At 42.2% G+C, this 18,339-nt stretch overlaps 1 protein-coding gene across 1 annotated transcript in view; it reads right to left on the bottom strand.

The window, feature by feature from the left end:
- The window catches only part of EBF2 (EBF transcription factor 2), a 190,621-nt gene that overhangs the window by 40,967 nt on the left and 131,315 nt on the right, over positions 1-18,339 (bottom strand). Inside the window, exons 7-8 of the mRNA XM_059177820.1 lie at positions 15,535-15,616; positions 479-596 (exon numbers count right to left, since the gene is read on the bottom strand). Coding sequence (XP_059033803.1) covers positions 479-596; positions 15,535-15,616 — 200 coding nt within the window. The remainder of the gene's footprint in view (positions 1-478; positions 597-15,534; positions 15,617-18,339) is intronic.

The raw sequence follows: 18,339 nt of genomic DNA, 5'->3' as shown, positions 1-18,339 counted from the left end.
AGTATTTCTGACGACTTTAATGCACATGGAAAAGTACCCAGAGCAGATCATGATTTCTTCTTGTCCAAGCAAACAAAAATCAATTAGTGTCAATTTCATTCTGCACATTGTTTTGTTCTGGCCACAATCTGTTTAAGGGCACATCTGACACTTATTCATACACGTCTGCACTGTAATGTTGCTGTTTAACTAAGATGTCATAGGCTTAGGTTTGCCTCAATGCCCGTCTAGCAAAAAGAAAAACATAGGACTGGATGGCAGAGGCAGGGATACATGGAGGCCAGAGTGCCGGCTGGGAGGCATGCGGGGTTGCAACAAAACAGGCAGGAGTCAGTGTTTACAAGTTCACTTAAAACCCACATGATCTTGTGTACTTTCTCCATGCCCTCCCAGAGAGGAATTTAAAATTCAAACCAAGACCATGGCGGAGACCTTGATTTGTTGGCCCATTCTCAGCCGGGATGACAGGCAGCCTTACCTTCTGATGGGTCCAGCCTTCTTGCTCGCCGGCCATGCTTGGAGTTGTTATGAACAAACATGTTGTCGGAAACAGCCAGCACATGTCCATCCACGTTCACCGTTGTTGACAACACAACCTGCATAGTTAAAGTAAAAAATTGGCGGGGGGAGTTAGCTGTACATAAAGTAGGAAAAGTCACAGTCTACTGTCTTGCAGACTTCCCTATGGCTAATAAGAGATGGAACAGAATCTTGGGCCAGGGCCATGCCCTTGGCATCTCAACAGGTCATCCTCCCCCTGTGATTGTGGCCGAACTTCCTGGAAAAAGAGGCCACACTTCACTCGGATGCTGTTACTTATTTGCGTTCAAGGCATGCCCTGGTGATGGAGTGGGGTGATGGAGTTCTCTCTTACAGGACCTGGACAATCCATTCCCAGCTGACCCTGGAGCTGTGGTCACGCCAAGGAGCCAACTGTGTGCACTCGGGAAGGGAAGACCACAACACCAGCTGGGAGGACATGTCTCCCAGCTTGGCAATGGGTTCTCACACTTCTAATGGCTGCTGATGTCATGCTGGGCACAGAGATGGGTCTGAGGAGCCGTTGGTGGGTTGTCCCCACCCGCTAGAGAGCAGTGGCAGAGAAGCTCCGATTTCTGGTGAGGAGATGAATTTGCTGGAATTCGGTGTTGAAAATGTAGGATATTTAGTAATCTAGGCAGAGGGAAGGGAATATTTGGGTGTGGGGCAGTGGAAGAACGTGGATTGGGAGTCAGAGAGAACTAAAAACACAACAACTATTGTTTTGCCACCCGGTAACGTGAGACAAATTACCTCACCTTCTCTAATCTCCATTTTTCGCATCTGTAAAACGTAATCAACAATGACTATCTCCAGGGCTCAATAAATAAACTAAGGATAAAATAGGATATTACATGTAAAGCCCTAGGTGCAGGGCCTGGTGCATGCCACACAGAGATGAGTTCCCCTCTAACTGCCTCTCCTCTGCCTCATTTGGCCTGTCACCAGGACAGGCGACATTACTCATTGAGCCCCTTCTATAGTGTAAGCTCTGAGGGAGGCTCTAGAAAGGCAGACACACAGGCTGGACGCTATCCTCAGAGAGCTCGCTTTTGGGTGATCAAGTAGAGTTCGATCTGTGTGCTGTAGTTCCAAGAGGCAGAGGTCGGGAAGACCAGAGCCGTTGGGAAAGTATAGAAGAGGTGTGTGGACTTGAGTGCACCCTTTACCTACTTGACCCAGGAGGATGGGCTGTCTTAGACATGAGTCTGTATGTCTGTTTTGCATGTAATTTTTTTGGAGAAAATAACTTGTTATATACATTTTCATATACAAACACACACACACACACACACCCTCTGAAGGAAAGGCATTGAATAGGTACGTAATGGGAGCTGTATTTAAAAAATGACTCTTCCTGTCTACTCCCAAATTAAATTTGCTGATATTCTACTTATAATTTTTCTGCCACCCTTCCTTCTCATGAAATGAAGGTGAGGGGAACCTCGGCTCTACTTTATCTCTAATGTGAAGTAAGATTCATTAGATGGCATTTAAAATTTTTCAACTGTGAGTAATTTCAAGCAAACAAAGTGAATGGGGTAGTATAATAAATCCATCCTTTTTTTTTTTTAAGGTGAAATTTACATACATTGAAATGCACAAATCTTAGCTGCACAGTTTGTTTTTTTTTTAAGATTTTATTTATTTATTTGACAGAGAGAGATCACAAGTAGATGGAGAGGCAGGCAGAGAGAGAGAGGGAGGGAAGCAGGCTCCCTGCTGAGCAGAGAGCCCGATGCGGGACTCGATCCCAGGATCCTGGTGCCCCAGCCACCCAGGTGCCCCAGCTGCACAGTTTTGACAGATACGTCCAGATAAGACAGACATCAGGGTACAGAACATTTCCATCTCCCCAGAAAGTGTCCCTTTTCAGTCAATCCTCCCCACTCCCTAACCCCCACCCCAAGGAAACCCTTCTGAATTTTTTATTTTTTACCTTCAATGGAGTTTTAGATGGTAGCTTTTAATTTTTTTAAATATATATTTTAATATATTAGAGGTTCAGGGGAACCCTTAAAAGCATGAGTCCCCAAAATGTTTCACCTAACCTTGGTCCCATGGGCATGACAGTAGCATACAGGAATTTTCCACAGACATCAGCGGGTTTCAATCATTCATCCCAAAAGCATTCACTGAACTCCCACTACATGTTGGGTATTACATCAGACCCTGGAGATTCAAAGACGACAGAACGTGTTCCCAGTCAGCTATGTGTCTCTCGCATACTTCAGTTCCTCTCCTGTGAATACACTACAGGTATGGTGTCCCCACCTCTCTGTGACATCAAAAGGAACTTAACAGAATCTCCGTTGTCATTCAGAAAATGATTGTCCATAGCCCATAATTCAGGGATGCACCCTGTCTAGCTCTGGGTCTGGATTGTCTCATGTCAACATGTTCAGAGTCTGGGGAAAATGCTTTCAGAAATTTCCTATCGTACGGTGGCCACCATAAGATGTAGACGTCCGTCGCTGTCCACGAGTGTTTGGAGGCCCAAGTCCTTGTCAGGACAAGCACAAGATGGCATCATAGTCAAAGGAAGAGAGAAGTCCAGGCTCCTGGCATGGGATTAAGGGGAGTATGAGGGTTGAAAGCATTCACCTCTGCAAGCGCTTACGCTCTGAAAATAACAGGAGAAGGTGGAGTAACAAGAGGAATCAGGTAACTTTTATAAATTGTGTGTGTAAACTGATTGACATAGCTGCCATCTCCGGAAAGCCTAGAAACAAGAGGGCGCTTCAGGCTTTAATTGCTAATGAGCTGTGCTAGGCACAGGGAGGGGAACCCCAGGCTGTCTGAGGATTATGGGGAGAGAGAGAGCATTCTCTCTGAGACCATTTTAATTCATTCCACAAGCTTCTTGTCATACTGTACTTTCGTGCTCCTCATGCATTCCTGCCACAAAATATGGGGCTTTCTCGAGCCAGCTGATTTCATCATTGTCCATTTGGGTGGAGTGAGATTCGGTTCCAAAGTGAACATTTCCCGAATGACATACCCTGATGGTTCAGATGCACTTCATTATTTTCTATTAACAATGGAAATAAATTTTAATCTCTTGCTGGCTAGCGCTGGCCTCTCATGACAGCAAGGGAATTAACCTGAATTATTTCAGTGTCTGTAAAATTTATTACAAGATTTTAAATTATGTCCAAATGTATGTGCGTGTGTGTGTATATATATAGATACGAGGCAAGTTCCCATTTTTAATATTTCAAATATCTTGGGCTGTGGGATATCTAGAAGAGTCTGTCAATTAAAGGGAACTGGGAAAACGTACAGAATTTAATCCTCCAACTTGAGCATGCAAAACGGGACGTGTTTGCTCATTGTTTTTATACACACACACACACACACACACACACACACAAACTAACGCAAATACTGATTTTTACATACATCCACTCTCCTTCTGGAAGAAAATGAACTACATTATGGAGGTGAAGATACATTTGGTCCATTCAAAGCTTTGAATTTAACTTGGTCCATTCAAAGCTTTGAATTTAACTTCCTTCCCTGTTTTCTGATGAATGATGACAACACTGATATTATTCTATTCAGACAAGTTAAAGTTTCTGAATGTTTGGGGACTAAAGGAAGTGGAATGTGCATTCCAGCGTCGTCTCACTCCCAGGCCTTCCCTTTCCACAAGCCAACTTCTTTCCCCTAGTGAGTATTTCCTGGGTCACGAAGGCTGACCTTTTCCATCTGGAATCAATCAGTCAACCCCTGACAACTTCCTGAAACACCTCACTCCATTTCCTGTTCTCCCCCCTTCTCTCTTTTCCCCTGGTTTGCTTCACTCTTCAAAACTGCAGGCCACAGCAGCTTAATGTTAGAGGGTCAGACACAGTTAGACTCCAAAACACTACACAAGGACACCTTTGACCTTCAAAAATCTTTACATCTTAGCTAAACAAATCAAGGTCAACATTTCTTACCATTACCTTGTTAACTATTTGTATGCATCTTTGCCAACGATCTTCTGATCATATAACCATCAGTACCACTTGTTCTCCCGAGCTCATGAGCTGATCTGTTTTCAGGGTAGCAAATTTAGTCAAAGGGTGCTGTTTTGGAGGTAGCCGAAACTAGAAGTCATAGGCCTTATAATAAACATATGGAGAATATTGCCAACAAAGGAACTTCTATGTCTCATCAGTGTCTCCTATCACCTAAACCTGATACCTGGTCTTTTCTAAAGCTGTCAGCCTCTCTTGGCACTGCCGTTATGCTGGCATGGCCCAAAAGAATGCCAATTAGGAATACAGATGTCTATAATTTGTGTGGGACGGACCCCCGGTTTTTGCTGCTGACACTGTGACAGCGTTCATTTGTTTCTCATAGTTGAGAAATATCTGTATTTTAGCTCAAAGCTCCGAAGGGAAAGCCTGCAGGTCAGAAACCCAAGCTACCATAGATTACAGTTCTCCTCGACTGAGACATTTCAACACAAAAGCAATAACCCATGATACTCATGCAAATATTTTTTATGACATGGCACTTTAAAAAGACAAAATTCCGAGAGAGAGAAGTAGGGATCCATTGAAATTGCTTGCATTTTTTAAGTGGAAGTAGTTTCTCCAATTTTTGCGATTCCTTATTTTGTTTCATGTGATCTCGAATTTTTAGTGAGTTTTCACACAGAGCAACTGGAGAGTGGCAGTGTAGGTTCTGTTCTGAATCATTCGATTACATGGCAGTTTTAGCCACATGAAGAAAAAGTCAGTAGCTCCCCTTGAAAAATACAAGACAGTTTTGAGACCGAAATCTGCAACTGTGTTAGCAATCTGCTGAAAGTACTCAAGAAAATGGATTGGCTTTCTCAAATTATTTTTTTTTTTCTTCTCATTATCTAAAAGTACTCCCACGTCCCTCACTCTAATAATTTACACGAAGCAGGAGCTGAGTTGTAAAGCGCTCTTTCCTGCCCATACAAGGCCACGGTGGGAGTTACTCTTTAGGTGGGCACATCCGTTAATCTGTACAATCAGGTTTCCAATGGAGGAACGGCTCCTTTGGTATTGGAATGATAGCAGGCGACATGGGAACCCTTACCAACCTGACTTACTTACATAAAAATGCCTCTTCGGCTTTGTTGGAACATCACACTTTAAATTTTTTTTTTTTTTTTTTTAACATCTCTCTTTCTCCAAGCTATAACTGTATGATTCGGTTGAATTACTCAAGTCAGAGGAACGACCAGCTTGGAGTCTACCCCCAGCCAGCCTTTCTCAGCTCATGCCCAGGTGTTCCTACAAAGGCCTTACGTCTCACATAGAAGGGTAAAGGAAAAAGAGAAGTCGTTATGAAAAATGTGTGGAATGACTACATGATCTGCTCTTTGAAACAGATGAGTATCCTAGCGTCTGTACCCACGGGAGAATAATTGCACTGGGTTAGAAACCTTCCCATACGGATCAGAGTCCTTGCTTTGAAAACACACCTATTTCAACCATTTGGCGGACACATTTCCCCTCCATTTCAATGAAGGTCATGTACCTTCTCGCTGAACGTGGATCTTTGGTAGTTTAATCTCAGTAAAGCCCGGATGTGTAGCATTTAGAGCACACCCGAGGTGCAAGGCTTTCTGATACCTACCCACAAACACGCATCCACCAAGCTAAATAAAATGGTCTTGAAAATTCCTGTTATTTTGCCAAGTATGGAAAAAAAATTCTTTATGACATTTTACATCTGGAAATGGAATTAAATTCATGATGTGCTTTTCCCTTATAACTGTTCAGTTGCTATATATGTTATTTCAGCTTTCCCAAAGCGTAACTATTATGTGGGATTTTATTTTCCACCTGTGGTAGGAGGAAAGAGACATAGAGACCATTAAAGGGACAGAGAAAAGCAAGACAGACTTCTGGTTGTGCTGGCAACCAAGTCTGGAGTCTACACCATGAGGAAAAAATACTCCGTTGGTGTTTTTATACACTGGCTAATTTTCGCATTCGACAAGGGGACTCTGATGAAACAATTTTGTCTAAGCCTCCATTAATCCAACCCAGGCTAACAACAAACAATTGGCTACTGCAAATTGTTTCTCCCCACCACTTTATTCTTGGCACACATTGTATTTTCAAACCAGATTTAAAGCCTAGATTCTTCTTTGTTACTGGACTCCAGGGTCTCCAAAATTACCTTTAAACACCTACCCCACAAGTATGGATTTTGTCATCTTTTTTTTCTTTTTTAAAGGAATTCCCAGAATTCTTAGCAATCACTGTTGTTTCATATTCCCTAAGGCTAAATTTTCTGTTCGTTTAAGGATCAAGTGCCAAACGAGAGAACACGAAGTTGATTGCTGTCGAGACAGATGTGGGGCGTGGGGGAGCTGCTCACACCAAGGGAGGGGAGACTGTGGCATTAATGATATAGCTCCTGAGAAGACACTTTCTTTAGTAAGAAGACAGCCCTATGTTTTGATCAGTCAGATGTGGTTTTTGACACTCCCGGTGACGTTCCCAGTGACACGGTACTGCTGCGTGCAATGAAGACTCACAGAAAACATTGTCATGACTTCAAGGAGCTTACCAGGGAGTTGATGAAGGATAACAAACACTACATATAATCAGAAGAGATGACTAGATAGCAATGCATAACTGAGGACTAAACTGTGTGGCCACTGTATAATCCAGGAGCCCAGAGGTGAGAAAAATGAACCTATAATGAAGGCGGTGACTATCAATTCCATCAAGGAAATGAGATTTGAGAGAGGCCTTGAAGAGTTGAAAAAGTTTTGTTACACAACTCGAGGTCACTGAAATCATTCTTCTGGCACTTAAAAAAATAAAATCTAATTGGCATAAGCGCAGTAGTATACTGAAGACCATTTCCACTGGCACGATTTGCAAATTTGGCTTAGGATAGCCATCTTTTAAGAGTTTGTTTTTTAAAAACCAGTTAGAATGTGGCAATTTTTTTTCAACCAGCCTCTCATGTCATCAGGAAGCCTGCTTTACTACTAAATTTCCTTGATTTACTAAAAATCAAATGGCAATTTTTTTCAACCAGCCTCTCATGTCATCACGAAGCCTGCTTTACTACTAAATTTCCCCCATCTCAAAGGTCATACATAGACACTGGCTACATCTACCCTACCTCATTTTATTCCATTGAACCCATTGCTTTCCCCAAGTGGGATGGTTATGGTCAAGGGCAGTATTTTACTAGCAAACATTTTGAGAGCCACAGGGGAGCCTTAACATATTTGATGTAGTTCTTGACTCGCTGGGCCATTCTCTTCCACCAAACCCTGCCCCCCAGGGACCTCATGAATCACCTCTCGTTCATCAAAAACCAGGAGCCTGTAGTCCCCATAAGCAGCTACAAACCGATGTACTCCTATTGCAAAACTAAGAAAGCTTTGCTTTCCAGGAAGTTCTGCATCTGATTGTTCTGGAATGTGTTTGGTGTTAGGCTTTAGCACCCAAATTTGAGTCTCCTAAAATGTTTCAGCCTTTAAGCTTTGTTTCCACCTGCCTGAAATCTGACAATCTTTCCCAAGAGTTACACGCAGGCAGCTACTTTCTATTGCTTCTCTTCCTTTTCTCCCATGAATAACTCAAAACACATTCCCTTTGTGGGTTGGTTAAAATTTATATCACCCTGGTTCTTGTCCCCATTTGAGATGCAAAAAGGCATGGAGTAGGGATGGCAGAAGGGTATCCTATGAGAAGACAAAAGCTTGAAGTAACGCACAGAAAACCTTCCCTAAGCTTAAAGCACTGGACCAAGGGAAATATCCTCAGACCCTCAGAGGTTTTTTGTTTTCTTTTTTCCTGACTCCAAGTAGATAATTATTATTTCTCAGACTATCTGGTTTGTTTTACCACCAGATAATGGACTCACCTGTTGATTAGAGAGGCCATAAGTCAAGTGATTTTCATTATGAGCTTTAAAACTGCTGCTCGGTAGCACAGCAACCTTCAAATGGTGCATGAGATCACAGAGCAGCTGGAGTAGCTCTTGAATTGAAAGATCTGAACTGAAGAGACCTGCAGGCAGCTGGAGCTGTGTTAAATTTTTACCATTTGGAGTTAATTTAAACTCTCGTTTCCCTCTTCAATGGGTGTGAGAGAAACACTCAACGTTTTTTATTTAAGGAAAATAGATGGTGGTGCCATTAAAAAGTTTTATATAAGAACTGGGGGTTTAAGAAATCATAAGAGTTTGTTGGATGGCTCTTGGCCCCGTTCCAAGACATGAGTAGCCGTGCCCTTTGCTCCTGCGTCGTTCAGTCAAACAGACTGGTGGCTAACGCCCCGCTGTGTGGACTGGGTGTCTCTGTCATCCACATTAATTTCCCCATTGTTCCCGTGCAGTGGCTGCATCCAGGCCCAAGGCCTCTCACAGTATCAACTACCCCACGGATGCCAGTTGGTGCTCACATGGCCTCACTTCCTTTCTTCATCCTGATAGAGATCTTTGCGTCTTCCATTCCCCTCTCCCCGCCACCATGCACTGCTCTCTCTTCCTCAGATGTCTGACAGACCTGTTAGCTGTGTCCCCCCACAGCACAACTCTTTCCCTCACCCCCTCTAAGGACCCTCAAAATTCCCTTTGTTAGGCCCATCCTGGAGGCATGTGCAGAGCCCCCATAAACAAGAATCAGCTCAGCCCTGATGTCCCTCCCTAGTCTGGATCCCAAAATAACTTTTCTTTCATTGCAAATGTCTGCATGTGCTCCCCATCTATCTTGACCTTTTATGTCTTGAGGCAACAGATGGCAAGACCTTCCAGGATATATTTCTTAGTCTTCTCCCTAGAATAAGTACATAAAAAAATGATGATTTTGGTGGACCTAAACTAAAAATGGAATAATTTAGGGGTGAATCTGAGACACACAAGAGTCACTCAGAAAAGTTCAGCAAATGATGGTAAGAATCTTATCCTCACTACATGAAAGCTATAAGTTTGTAAATAAAGGAGTTTATTTAAAATTATCCTAAGGTTAGAGATATAGCCAGGTGCATGCTCCTAATTCCAGAATGACTAACAGGCAAGTTGGTGTTTACCCGTGTGATGGAAAATACCCCAGGCCTCTACAGTGATCATGCCTGCTTAAAACAAAGTCTTATTGGGGTGCCTGGCTGGCTCAGTGGGTTAAAGCCTCTGCCTTCGGCTCAGGTCATGATCTCAGGGTCCTGGGATCGGGCCCTACATCGGGCTCTCTGCTCATCGGGGAGCCTGCTTTCTCCTCTCTCTCTCTCTGCCTGCCTTTCTGCCTACTTGTGATCTCTGTTTGTCAAATAAATAAATAAAATCTTTAAAAAAAATAAAACAAAGTCTTGTTGAGGCAAAGGAAAATAACTGGCACCCAGATCTTGAATGTTCTCAATACCAACTAAGTGAGTGATCTGCTGACATCAGTGTCGTGTTATAGCTGATACCATGGAAAACTTAGAAAGCCACTGGGAAGAGCATCTACACTTACTATCATTATAATGGCAGGCATCCCTGAGATTCTACCTCAGTTGCCCATGACCACAGCACTAAGTCTCAGTACTCAGCACCAGCCAACTGGCATCACGCCAGGCCCCATGCTTCCAGGCAGGTCACTTGAAGACCACAGAGAAACGTAGCTAAGCTATGTGAGTCACTCGTTTGTCATATTCTCCTTATCTCCCCACTGGGAGGTAAGTCCCTCAAGGGTGGCAAATTAGATCTGTTTGGCTTGTTGATGTATCTCTAGCACCTAGGATAGTTCCTGGCACACAGAGTGTCCTCAGTAATACCCAGTGGGTGGCTGGACTAATGAATGAGTGCATCAGTGTTTTCACCATGACTGGGAGGAGACCCAGTCCACCTATCTCTGAGAATGAGTTGGCAACAGTTGCCCAAAGGTCACCAACTTCTGTGTTTTAAAACCTGAATGTGGGCACAATATGTTTGACTTCTCCTTGTCTTGGCTTGGTTTTCTTCCGGATTTTCCAACCGCCTGCCCTCTACCCACAATGCAGAGAAATAAAGAATGGGGTTCATCATCTCTTAACAGGACTGTTAGCTTCAAGCAGACATAAATTTCTTTCTTTTCCTTCACTGAGCTGTTAATCTGGGTGTTTCACCCAATTGTTCCATTTCAATAAGGGCAGGAATGATTTTCTGCATGTATGGCCCATGGGGTTAGATACTTTGGGACCACAAAAAATCTTTCCTTTTTTCCCTTTATTTCTTCCTTTTTTTCCTTCTCTCTCTTAAAAAAAATATTTAAAAACAATTTATTGAACTCTTTACAGTGGCAGGTATTATGCTAGGCACTGGGGAGAAATACAAAAATTTAAAAAAATATGTTACCCTCAAGCAGCACAGTCTCTTAGATGAACAATAATTGCAAGACAATGTGATTGATGGTGTGGTAGCAATGTGTAGAGAATGGAACAATAGCCCAGAAGAAGGAGCCAATGAATCTGCCAGAGAGAGTCTGAAAAATGCCTCAAAAAGTAGGTGCCATTCACGTATAGTCTTGAAGCATGGGTAAAAGTCACAAATTAAAGGGGGCAAAGGGATGTCAGGCAGAGGGGCAAATGTGTGGAAAGGTTCAAGTAATAGTCCACGTAATAGAAATCAGTGAGGTGTGCCTAGTGAGCGGGTATATGGAAACAACAGGGGATGTGCCGGGTATGAAGATACTAAGCAGCCGTGCCTTTCCAAATCTGAGCTTTAGGACTGGACAAGGAAGAAGGAGAAGCAAGGACCTATTGCAGTTGTGTTCAGGAGAAGAGATAGACTTAGCATATACTTAGGGGGAGGAAGTGACACTTCACCAATAAATGAGGAAGGCACGGATCCAGAGAGCAAGTATTGAATTCTGCCATGAACATGTGCTCATTAGTAACCCGAGGGAAGATGCCCAGGAAGAAGGTGGAGTGGGATTTCTGCAGCTCCAGAGAAGGCTGAGGTCTAAGGATATGGATCCAGGAGTCACCTGGAACAGATGGCACTTTTAAGAAGGTGGGAAGATTATCAAGTGAACTCCCAAGGGGACAGGTCCCCTTTGTAAGAGTTAAATTACATGGAGGATACCCATTTGGTAGATGAATTTCATTTCCTTAGGTCAGGAGACCATGGAACCCTAAGAGATGTGGGAACACCTGACATTTTAAGCAAAGCTTGGCTTAAATGCAGCTTTTTTATGGCAATAGAATCTATAGCTTTTACCAAATTTTCAAAAAGATCTAAGCTAGAAAAGGATTAAAATCTATTGTGTTTTGATAAATAGGTATATGTATTTATTTATGTCTGAGATACTTGGGACTTGGACTGAATTAAAGAGAGGTTTGTTTCAGGCTTGAAAAAAATTAATGTAATGATTTTGTTCTCATTTGGTCATTATGGGAAAAAGAATACAAGTTCCACAAATGTTTGGGGACAGGGGAAAGAAGAGAGGTGGGAGAGAAGAGGGAGTTTGGTTGGATTCATGATTTGGTAAGAAGAATTTCCTATTTCTATGCTGTTCTCAACAAATCTCTACAAAAGAATGCTTCAGATTAAATATGTTTGATCAGCGGGTGCCGTAGCTTAGCTGGTCAAAGCTCCTCTCTAGGAAATATATTTGATCGATCATATAACAAAATGGAGGAACGAAGTAACTGTCTATATGGTTTTAAAGTATTATCTTTGTCATTCTGAATAAATATGTATTTCAGAAATTCCTAAGTTACCATTCCTTCAGATCCTCTCGCCATGACTACCTACAATCTCTGGTTTGGTTTCATATTTTGAACTTGATCCAGGTCTCTCACTTGACCATTACAGCACATAGTCAAGACTTTCTCCACAGTAGCCTTCTCCATGTAAAGAGTGCTCATTAAAGGTTATACTCTTAATAGAATCTGAGCACAGTATAAAAATTATCAATTATTTTGTACATCAAGGGGCACTATCAAGAAGGTGAGAAGACAGTCATGGAATAGGAAAAAAATACTTGCAAATCACTTATTTGATAAGGAAGGGCCTGGTATCCCAAATATATATATATATATATATATACATATATATATGTATATATATATATATATATATATATCTTACTACTCAACAATAAAAAGATCCATAGCCCAATTTAACAATGAATAAAGGATTTGAACAAACATTTCTCCAAAGAAGATATACAAATAAAGGGCCAATAAGCACATGAAAAAAATGCTCACATCTTTAGGGAAAGACAAATCAAAACCACAATGAGATACTGCTTCACACGCATAGGATGGCTAGAAATTAAAACAAAAACAAAAGACCAAATAAAACAAACAAAAAAAACCCCTAGAAAATAACAAGTGTTGGCAAAGATGTGGGGAAATTGGAACCTTCATACATTACTGGTGGGAATATAAAATGAAGCAGCCACTGTGGAAAACAGTTTGGCAGTTCCTCAAAAAGCTAAAGATAGAGTTAACATATGACTCAGAAATTCTACTCTTAGATATATACTCAAGAGAATTGAAATCATATGTTCACACACCAAAAAGCTTGTACACAAATGTTCATAGCAGCATTATTTATAAAAGCCTAAAAGTAGAAACAACCCAAGTGTCCGTCAACTGATGTAGAGATAAACAAAATGTGCTAACTTTTACAATGGAATATTATTCAGCCATAAAAAGGAATGAACTACTCATACCTGCTACAAGGATAAACCTGAAAACATGATGCTAAGAGAAAGAAACCAGACACGAAAATCCTATGTATTGTTGATTTGTGTATTGTTGACATGTATTATTGAATGATTCCAATTATATGAAATGTCCCAAATAGAAGAATCCATAGACACAGAAAATGATGAATCCATGGTTGTCAGTGGGTGGGGAGAAAGGGGAATTGGGAGGGATGGGGTTTCATCTAGAGATGCTGAAAATGTTCTGGAATTGTAGGGTGGTAATGGTTGCACAACACTGTGAATATACTAAAGGTCACTGAATTGCACAATTTGAAATGGTTAAAATGATGAATATGTTATATGAATTTTATCTCAAGAAAAAAATTCCCACAAAATTGCCAATTAATTTTAGCTCTATCCCCAAAATAAGACAATTAGAATCTAATTGTCTAAAGTTAGTTTAATCTAAACTTAAGTTTAGTTTAATCTAAACTTAAAAAAAAATTCTTTCCCTTTCTTTGTAGAAGTCAAATATTTTCACATTGGATGAGAATCTCCCATCATTTTGAGATCAGTAGTATTTGTTCTAATGCTGTTAACAGCTCAGGCACACTGAAACATGAAACCATTACTTAGTAAATAATGGAAAAAGTATAGGAAATACGAACATGTCTGTGCTTAGTTTGTACATTTCCAAAATTTGAGAAAAATAAAATACCAAGACATTCTGTTAAAAGCCTCTTGAAATTGATGGGAGCATTCTCAAATTTAAAAGTCTATGGAAGTGGTGGTAAAGTAGGGGATAGGAATCCAAACTGCCAACCCCTCTTCCTACTTCTGTTTCTTCAGGAAGTGAAAGCCAAGCTTTGGCCATCAAGGTGCTCTGGAATCCTTTTGAATCTTGTACATTTTTTGGACTGATATTATTTACGTTTGCATTTGGAACACAAAACACCATCCACCTTCTCCCTGCACAATGCTCCGTGTGGTCCCCAAGAAAGCTCATTTTATTTCTGCTCATCTTTACACCGTGCAAAAGGGGAAAATTTGTATGGTGGAGAGGAGGGGGTTGACTTTTTTAAGAGAGGCTGGTAATCATGTTAAATAACTAACCAAAAATGTCCCAGTGTCAGCAAGGCTGTTTGATGACCATGACATGGGGGGGGGATGACTTGAGGGTTTTTTTTTTTTTTTTTTTTTTTTTTTTTTTTACTAAGTAGTTTTCTCACCTTATGTGCGCCCATCTCCCCCGTTAACTCCCGAAGGACTCTGTTCCTAAGCCCCAGCAGCTCTCCGGGTGGCAGGCAGGAGCAGCCCCTTGACTGGTGCAATCCTGTGCTAAACGAGTGTATGTGACCCCTGGCTCAGAAATTATGAAGAATTTCAAAAAGCCAACAACTAGGCATCCACTTAGCAGCTGCCGACGGTGCAAACTCGTGGTCTGGTGGAAGGGGTTTGACCAGATAGACCCTCCTGGTTCCCGGTTCCACTGTACCCTTCCTGTGATTCGAGGCGAGTTACCAAACCCTCAGAACCTCACTGTTCTCACCGAAAATACGAGTCTAATATCCCCATCCCTCCCATGGCTGCCAGACTTTTTTTTTCTTTAAAGTCTCAAGCTTGGAGCTTGGATGCTATTGTTTAATGTGTTTTCCATGTTTCTACGGGGAAGGGCGCTCTCTATATTTCAACGGGGTGTACGAATGGCAGGAAAGCCTTTTGGCGGATTAAATAAGGGTCCTTCAAAGATTAAGGAAGGGGGCCAAGGGGGACTGCACTTCCTCTCATCTCCAACCTGATACACTTTGCCTCTCTCTGTGTTTTTATTAGCGCGTATCCTCAGTACATCAGTGGCAAGGGTGATGAAACCGGTGGCAGATTTAACTGCCAGGCAGCTGGGTCACTGTCCCGTGGGTCTTGTTGTCATGCTGCGATCTTAAAGTGACCACGGCTGTTTGGGCCGCTGCTTTCCTGAGGACTCTGAGAGAGACCACTGAAGAGTTAATGGGTGGGAGAGGAAGGGAAGAGGCTGTTGCTTGCAGAGAGCACAGAGAAGCTGCTTTGAGAAATCCCAAAGTGGCTGAATATCAAGAACACGGGTCCTGCTGTGGGCAGCTGTGTGCACGAAGGGCAGCCCGAGGGCCGAAAATCAGATCTCCAGTCGGGGTTGGTGTCCTTCCCCTGGGGCCTGGGCAACAGAGGCAAAAGGCCTAAACACGACAAAATGCAGAAACCCTCCACGCAATGAGAGTTATCTGTATTGTTAGCAGCCTCCGTGAATAATGTTTTCTAAGGGGGAAAAAAAAGAAAGAAAGGAACAAAAGTGCTAAAGAGAGAGAAAACAGGACGAGTTTTTGAACAGGGAGGAATGGCAGGCCCCTTACCTGAAACCTTCTCATGTCCCTCGGGTTTCCTGCTGTTTTCAAACAATTCTGATTGCACTTGAGGAAAAATTTTAGAAAGAATCTGTGAAGAGAAAACGATGTGTTACATGGTGGAGTAAACATTTTTTAAGAGAAAATAGATCTGCATTATATTAGATTTGATTTGAAAGGGATTGTATTTCATGTCTGGGGAGTTTCAGCCGGCCCTGCCTGGGAAGGAACACTGCTGACCTTCTGCAATTTGCAAATTTGGATGTTTGCGATCACACGCCGGCTCCAGCACCGCTGAGGCCTGCGAAGCGGTTCACAAGCTGGGCTCTGGTTTATATACCTGCCCCCCAAGCTGCAAGGGCACTCCGTCTCCCACAAATAAGGCTTCCAAAGCAGCAGTGACTCCTGCCGTGCAAAAATGTCTTGCTCCGGGGGGAAAAAAATGGCATGACTTCCCCCAGAATCCCAGGGTTTCCCACGCATGTGGCTTTCCGCCGACCACACGCACCTCCGTGCTCACATACCTCACACACAAAGCACTCCTATTCTTTTTAACCAATGTATACAAAATCAGAAAACAGTAACGTTGCCATCCTAAGGCAGGTCAGTCTGTGCAGGTACACACTGGGGTTTTTAGGACTCGTAACAAGTGTGAATGTCCTCTCAGACCTTCTGCAGATTACCGGGAAAAATACAAAGTCACCGAATCACTGTCTGAGGTTATCATTCATCGTGAGGCATACTGGTAAGCCAACTGTCTCCAAAATAAACTATTTGTGCAATTTCTAAATTGGGCATTTTTAATCAGACAACTACGTCGAACCAGAAAAATGGCAGAGGTGACCTTTTCAGCCATTTACCTATTTAATGTTTGGGATTTTTGTTTCAAAACACAATAAGTTTTTCATTTATCTCACTTGCAGAGTCCTTTTCCTTAAAAAAAAAAAAAGAAAAAGAAAAAGAAAAAAAGAAAAGAAAAGAAAAGAAAAAAATCCAGCTTTTGCAGTGTTAAAGTCCCAGGTGAGCTAGGCCTATTTCCCTTTCTGTTACTATGACAACGAAATTTTACCGCAGTCCCAAAGTCCCTCCAGAACTCTCACATCCATGCCTTGAATTAGAACTTTAAAGGAAAAGATATACATTTTTTCCTCAGGATTTACCAACAAAAATAAGTAGAAATCAACAATGCTTCCAAAAATTCTATTTTAAGGCAACGGCTGGTGAGATGCTCTCTGGGTGACCTTCTGTTTATTTTTTATTTTTTAAAGAATCACACAAAAGAATTGGACAGTGCTCCAGTTAATTGTATCTAGCACTTAAAGAAAAAAAAAAAATCTGATGGAAAGATAAATAGTAAATGATCAAGGAGGAGAGAATGGGAACTGGGTTCTTCAAAATGATTTCTGTATCTGAGGATGTTTTACTCTAGATTTGCTAAAAATATTTGGCCCACTGCTCCTGACCCCTAGCTACAAATAAAGGTGGGGTGGGAATTTGGAAATAACAGCTAAAATTTTGTTCGTGATGTGGTAACATCTGCTTTTCCCTTCTCTCTTTTCATCTTGGCTGGGCCGGGAGGTTGGCACGACTTCCTGTGCCACGAAGGTATCCGGGTCTTCACCGGAGCTACCTCTGGAGCGACAGGGCAGAGGAATGCTCCACGTTTCTTTATTATTTGTTTGTTTGTTTGTTTGTTCCCTTTTGCTCCGCACTGCTTTATGCAGCGTTCAAATTCACAACCTGCTTTCGCTTCCTAAAGTGCTGTGAAACGTCTTCCAGTAGCACTCAGAGGTTGATCACAAGGCAAACATTTTATTTTTCTAAAGGGAAACGTCCTTGCACTTGTGCATTTACAGAAGAGGCGGCCAGAGTCACTCACAACCCACGGAGATGCTCTTACAATATGCTTCAAACTTGCTTTATTCTCATTCGGGTCTCCTTCCAAACAATAGCTCCCCCTCCCACATCACATCTATCCTCCAACACCCCCAAGCGTGATTTACACCTCTTCCCCTCCTATAGCCAAATCAAGTGCTTTTTCTTACTGAGTCCTTGATTTGGGGAAAGTTTTGCTTCAACTGAGCTCCTTATAATGCACTGCCCGTGTTTGATACATTCCCTTACCTACCCGACCCTTTCTCTAAAACATATCTGGCGAAAACATTAATGTTCGTGAAGACATTATTAGATGCATGGTGTGGAAGGTGGAAAAGTGCAGAAGGAATACATGTTTACATGAAATCAAATTGATTTAGGGAAAGAAGGAGCCCGCTGAAAGGCTCGATTCAGTTTCAATTAGGACCCTTACCAGTTCTTCGGGTGGAAAATTTTGACTCTTTTGCTCACCTGGAGTCTAAGTCTGTAACCCGCCCAGCCCCTGCACACTAAGGATATAATCTTCTGTTCATAAAGGGGAAGAGAGTAGCGGAGGAAGGAGAGATATGTGGGGAGAGAGAGAGGGAGAGAAAATTCTCTTACACTGTACACTGCTTCCTAAAAGAAGACATAGCTGCTTCTAAATGGCTAGTCCAGAAATTATGACCTGGATATTTTATATGTGAGCCTAAAAATTAATTTAAAGGAGTCCTGGGGGTTTACTGCTCTCTCCAATTTTTTCTCTTCTTTTTACTGCTAGCTTCCACCTCCCTCCCTTCCATCCCCCCAACCCACCCCCGCCCACCATGCTCAGGGGCTCGATACAGAACCCTTTACTAACTATACCATCCATTAACCACAGGGTGACTTGCAGGGAACAAATCCCCTGGGCCTGGATCCCTCCGAAGCCAGAGCTGCCTGGGAAATGTCAGCACTCTG

Source organism: Mustela lutreola, chromosome 1 (genome assembly GCF_030435805.1).
Source record: "Mustela lutreola isolate mMusLut2 chromosome 1, mMusLut2.pri, whole genome shotgun sequence".
Lineage (NCBI taxonomy): Eukaryota > Metazoa > Chordata > Mammalia > Carnivora > Mustelidae > Mustela > Mustela lutreola.
Note: the sequence above shows the minus strand (reverse complement) of the source record. Positions and strands in the feature narration are given on the sequence as shown.